The sequence below is a fragment of the Durio zibethinus genome, chromosome 2 (assembly GCF_047325235.1).
Source record: "Durio zibethinus cultivar Kanyao isolate XHJ-2024 chromosome 2, ASM4732523v1, whole genome shotgun sequence".
NCBI lineage: Eukaryota > Viridiplantae > Streptophyta > Magnoliopsida > Malvales > Malvaceae > Durio > Durio zibethinus.
In genome coordinates this window covers 11,679,712-11,685,660 of record NC_143163.1, presented here as the reverse complement: position 1 = coordinate 11,685,660, position 5,949 = coordinate 11,679,712, and the positions used below count along the sequence as shown (strand labels likewise).

Sequence of the window (5,949 nt, the reverse complement as noted above, 5' to 3'; positions counted from 1 at the left end):
GGATGTCAATGTCATTGATGGCTACACCCAAATGCTCAGTTTCCACTTTGCCATTTTCCAACATAAACCAGAGGATGATTGAATTCAGCATCAATGAAACAGCGGTAATGTAAATGATCAGTGTCCAAATAACTGAATAATAATGGCAGTAAGTAAAAATTCCTTCCCTTTTCTTCGCCTATATATGAGGCTTGATACTGTCTTGCCAAGTGTTGTGATTAAGGGAGTGGTGGGGGCAGTTTTTCCAAGAGACTAGAACTGTCTGGTGCCACTTCCTTCGTTTTTCAAACCCACTCGTAAATATAACACCAATCAAAAGGAAGCCCGACTATCAAGCCCTCTTCGTTCAGTTGCTCTCAGCTTTCGTTCCCCACTTTTCTCCTCCCAATTCCCATGGCTAGAACACAAAGGATGACACCGTTTTCAAGTTCTATCTAATCCTGTTGAATCATGAAGCTGAAACTCAAGCTTTAGTTTAGAGGTTGCACTGTCACTGCTGAAGCTAGAAGAACACGATATACTTTGAAGCATGTTTGATATCTTTTTCGGGTGGAGAAAAGCTTCAAAATGGTACTGTGTCTAGTGCCTTGAGGGAAGCTTATTGGATGTGCTGTTTATGTTATGTTCTGTTTTGGTTTATGTGTGTTGTTATGTTGCAGTAAAAAGCTGATCAAGCGTGTTCAGTGCCGTCTGAAGCTGCTAAAGAACAAAAGGCATACAATAGCGAAACAGCTGCGGGAGGATGTGGCAGAGCTCATCAAACTTGGATATGAAGAAACTGCCTTTAACCGGGTTGGAATGAAATTAAAAATCCTCTCATTAAATTCTAGACTCTTTTATTAACTCAAAGTCTCCTCTGCTGTTTCCCCTACTTTCTGTGAATCTTCTAGTTGTCATACAAAGCAAGTAGAGATTTGAGTAATTAATTGATGCTGTTGATTGTTTTCTTCGCGCTGTTTGCATAATCTTTTGATATTAAATATGGCATTGGGATTGGCTTTAAAATAAAATAAAATAAAAGCGCTTGTAGGACATTTAGACATTGAATTCAATGAGATGCTATTTTCTTTGTACAGTTTTTCCTTATAGTTTTTATACCAGCTGAAGATTTCTGATTTCAGCTTCAGGTACATAAAGAATTGGAGTAACATTTTCAGCTATCCATTAAACACTGAAGAATAAAATATTACAGTTCGTATCAGATTTCACGTGGAGAACTTTCTGATTATAAAAATTACTTTCAAGTAGCCTAGTGTGACCTGTATGTATTTAAGCTTAGTAGGAAGGCAACACTGTGGCCTTTAGCCTCAGGACTCAGGAGTATTGCAATTTAGAATCATAAATCTCCCTGTTCCCGTTCTACTAACCAAGGCCATCACACAGAAAAGGCCCGGCAACCTCTCTATCTGAATCTTTAGAAGCATACTTCTGAAACAGGTGGTGAGATTTAAATATACTAAACAACAATCATTATCAATTGGGGATATCTTCTTCTTGATTTTATCCTTCTGGTTAATGTTTCATGTTATTAATAGGTTTCCTCATTTGATTAAATTTTGTAACTATCCGTGCCACAGTTCTGGTAGGTGATTAGAATCCGTTTTGCATATTTCAAGCGTTATCAAACTTTGGATAAGCATTTTTTGGCTCTCATTTAGCTCTGGCCTTTAACTCTCAATTTTCAGGCTGAACAGCTGCTTAAAGATGAAAGCATGATCGCAGTCTATGACATGCTGGATCATTTCTGTGAATTTGTCAACATTCAACTATCATATATCCGCAGACACAAGTATTTTCCCTCTTAACAACACTTTTCTTCTTTTCTTCACATTAAGTTTCTGACTATGAACTGAAATAGCTGTCCTGTAATTATGCTATTTTAGGGACTGCCCTAACGATATCAACGAAGCAGTTTCAAGCCTGATATTCGCCTCTGCAAGATGTGCAGATCTTCCTGAGCTTTCTGCAATTCGGAAGCTCTTTGGGGAGCGTTATGGTCAGAGGTTTGCAACAGCTGCTGTTGAATTACTTCCTGGGAATCTGGTGAACCGTGAGGTTGGTTGTCCATTGTAGTGCTAACTGTTGATTTTTTTCCTTTGTGATAAGGTTTTTATCATCAATTAACACAAAGCATTTTGATAAAATTTCTATTACAGATAAAAGAAAAGCTGTCCATAAAATCTGTTTCAGATGATGTGAAGTATAGATTGATTGATGAAATAGCTCGAGATTACCGCCTACAACCTGAAATTTTGGCACTTGAATACATTCCGGAAATGCAACGACAGGTAACTAGATATATTCGTTTAATTACTGTCTTGTAATCAGATTTTGATGTTTTATTGCCAACTAAGTGAAGTCCTATATGCTAATGTAACCATAGGTAAAGGAAACTAGTGGAGATAAAGAAATGGACAGAAATAAAAGAAAAACTGAAGGACCCCCCCAAATGCGGAATTCAGATTCTAGTGAAATCGAAGGAAAATCTGTGCAAGTTGATCCATTGGCAATGAGTGCGAGTCTTTTGATCAGCCAATGTCAGTCTTACTCCTATCCTAATTCTGATGCAATTTGTACTTCCCTTAGTTCTTCTCAACGACCTTCACCAGATAAGATGGAGATAGAGTCGCCAGATCAGATAAAAGCACGCCAAATGGATTCTCCATTTCAATTGACAGCAGATTCTCCGGGTGGTGGAGAAAGCCAGAGCATCAGCTGGATTTGTACGACAACTTTCAAACAAACGGATGAAAGAATAAAAGCACCATCTTCCTCAGAAAGTTTGCCTCAGTTTTCTGAGGAAGTAGTTGTCTATCTTGATGACATAGAGGAGTTACAATCTTCCCAGAGAAAAGGAGACTGCCAGGATCAGAGACTATTCAAGTTCAAGTCACCCATCATGCCTGAGAGAGGAGCAGTTGTCTATGGCACTGACGGTTATGATGAAAATTTTATGGATCATGAAGTACAGGATGAGAAGTCAAGCTCAAAGACCTTTAGTAAGAGTAGCAATTCAAATGGAAAAAAATCAAGGCGGAGGTCATTCTCTCTTGAAACTTCAAGCATGAAGGATACCGCCCACGAAATTTATTATGAGAAGCCGTGCAAGAGTTCTTCAAATCACTATAGAAAGCTCCAGAAGAAGACAACAGTAGCAGAAAGTAAAGTATCAACTTGTGAGCTGAAGAGACCGAAGCAACCTTGCTGCATTGGATTGGGGGCCGACATTCAGGCTAATAATTTCAAATATAATACTACGAGATCATCCTGCGACTGCAGCTTCAACAGTGAAGTAAACACCTCCAGCTTGGAAAATCAAGGTTATATTTGTACTTTTGATGACAGGGAAGAAAAGTTTCCTCCAAGAAATGGAAAGAGAGGGCTCAGAAACTCAGGGCAGTTTCCAATTTGTGATGTAGAAGAAAATTTGGATGACAAGTTTTGCCATAGCCAATGTTCTTCAAATGGAGCATCTAATGACGAAACTGGGCGTATTACAATGAAAGAGAGTACTCTTACGCAGAATCTGAGGATAAGAAGCTACGACAATGGTGCAAATGTGTATGAACTTTTCACCTTGCCTAAAATACAAAAGGAGAAAACCACAGGGAAAGTGAAGGAATCTGACGCTGGTAGTCATGTTTCTTGTAACAGTTCCTTCCCTAGTGTGGTTAGTTCCCAGACAAGAAATGAAATAGCTCCTTATTCGAGGGCCATGACAATGCCCCAAGAAAGGCCTAGAGAGATTCACAGGTACAGCAATCTGCGATCGAATTCATTGTCTTTTCACAACCCTAATCACGTCCATCCTAAGCTGCCAGAGTATGATGACATAGCAGCTAAATTTATAGCTCTCAAGAAGGAGCATCTGCTGCATAAGCAGTGATGAAGAAACCAACAATAACATTGGCATGCACAGCGCACAAGACTAGTTATTTTTTTGTTCTCCTTTGAAGGTTCTCTTGTATTCTTCTATCCTCCAGTTATATTATACGATCATATGGAGAATTATCTGTTTCGATTACAAGTTTTCAACCTGGAAACAGTCATTTGTTCTTAGAGTAGGGTGCAAGTACTGAGAATGAAGCTAATAATTTGTCAAATTTAGTCGATTTATCAGGCATTGCATTCAATATTACGCTATACACAGCAGTCGTCGCTTGTCAACTGGCTGGCACTATATTTGGGCTTTCCTGGATTGAGTCCAACTTGCCCATAACTCAAGTTGATAGAATCCAATCCAATAAAAATAAAGGGTAGTGCAATATGTTTGGGAAAGATATTTAACATTACTGAATCGGCGGCTACGATCCCATCCTGTTTTCGAGTCCAAGGATAATTGCACCCCACCACACCAATGAAGAGAGAATTACATTTGTTTTTTTGTTAAAAAGGCCTTGGACAATTCAGTGGTCACATTTGTCACATTTGTCACATCAAAACAAAACCCTAAAACTTGAAGTTATGCATTGCTCCAATCAACAAAATACAAGTAATTGCTCCAAGTCAGGTACGAAATCACTAAGATTCCATTACTCCTCTTTCTTTAAGGACAGCTTTCTACATATTTCTATCCTTTTGACTCAGTCATATAGTGCGAGACTTTACTAACTTTTTAATATTTGAGAATAAGAAAAGGATTCATTAATCAAACAAAAAAATGTTTCATAAGATGGGTCAACTTACACCCACTTAGTGCAGATCTTTTATTGGAAAATGCATACATGATCTCTTATTTATATCTAGCTGGGCATACCAAACAGTTCTATCATGTAGACTTGCCACCTCTTTGTTTTAAGCTCATGGAGCACACTCAAGTATGAAAATGCAGACATCCTATTTTAAAAAAAAGTACAAAAAATGCTGACAAAGGTGGAAAGGACTATGTCTGCAATAGCACTGAGAAAATTCAATTAAAATGTATAATGCACTGATCTTTCATACTTATACAATGAAGAAGCGTGTGGACCATCTCCATAGCCTGCTCAATGCTTAATATATATGCTGAGAGTGGAATGCAATTTTATTTGAATCGAAGGCATTACACATAAATGGACCAATAGGAAGTTTATGATAACGTTGCCATCTAAGACAAACACATTCTCACCCCATTTGGGGGTTGACTTTCATTTTTAAAAAATCCAAAACCTACCAACATTTTAACATAAACACTTCCAACTTCCATATTTTTATCAATTTCTAATTCCAATATTGGTAAAGTTTGAATTGATTAGCCTAACATATTGATTGATTTCGAGAAAACCTATGTTTCGGCTACCAATAATAGCATGCCACCACTTTGTTTTCGGGCAAATTTCTTTGCATAAGCATTTTGATTACCTAAATTGGGTGCTGTTGGTGCATATGATTAATGAGGTAAGCGGTATCAAGGTGATACATAGTTGTTGAAGATTCATTGGAGGATATCCATCGCTTGAGACCAAGATTAATTAATAAGATAATCAAACTATAAGGGGGTCTTAGTTGTAGGTTTCTGGAAAATGGTATATAATTCACCTTATCTCAATGAGTTCAACACTCTACCTATTGAAAATTGAAAATTAATTAATTCAAAATGAAAATTCATCTAATCTGAATGTTTGCATGTTAGGTCCATCAAGTTGACCAATTCAAAATATCGTCCTGCCTGTCATTAGCTCAGGCTCTCTTACTAAAGTGGTGCAATCTAATTCTTCCATGACAGTGATACAATATTATTTTTTCAACTTCAGTGGCGGATCAAGAATATTTTTTGGAATGTCTACTAATATAAAAAATTGTAAACAAAAAATTAAAATGATATATCCCTATATTATTACAATTGCCCACAACGAATCTCATATATTGAAAAAAAATTCATTGCATCATTATTAATAATATCAAATTTATTCTTCTCAATATATGTAATAAATAAACAATCATTCAATAAAAAATTAAAAATTTTAAAAA

General features: G+C 36.9%; 1 protein-coding gene across 1 annotated transcript; it reads left to right on the top strand.

The window, feature by feature from the left end:
• Positions 1-211: 211 nt before the first annotated feature.
• On the top strand, positions 212-4,037 carry LOC111308443 (uncharacterized). Its single transcript, XM_022906767.2, has 6 exons — positions 212-570; positions 660-792; positions 1,686-1,789; positions 1,884-2,055; positions 2,157-2,288; positions 2,384-4,037. Exons 1-6 carry the CDS (start codon positions 530-532, stop codon positions 3,884-3,886), a joined length of 2,085 nt encoding a protein of 694 aa, XP_022762502.1. The 5' UTR covers positions 212-529; the 3' UTR covers positions 3,887-4,037.
• Positions 4,038-5,949: the final 1,912 nt, after the last annotated feature.

Bases quoted from the DNA above. Each gene is read 5' to 3' on its own strand.
- LOC111308443 (XM_022906767.2), top strand. From the start codon at position 530: ATGTTTGATATCTTTTTCGGGTGGAGAAAAGCTTCAAAATG. The intron at 2,056-2,156 runs GTTGGTTGTCCA...TTTCTATTACAG, and splicing joins GGAATCTGGTGAACCGTGAG to ATAAAAGAAAAGCTGTCCAT. The intron at 2,289-2,383 runs GTAACTAGATAT...ATGTAACCATAG, and splicing joins TTCCGGAAATGCAACGACAG to GTAAAGGAAACTAGTGGAGA.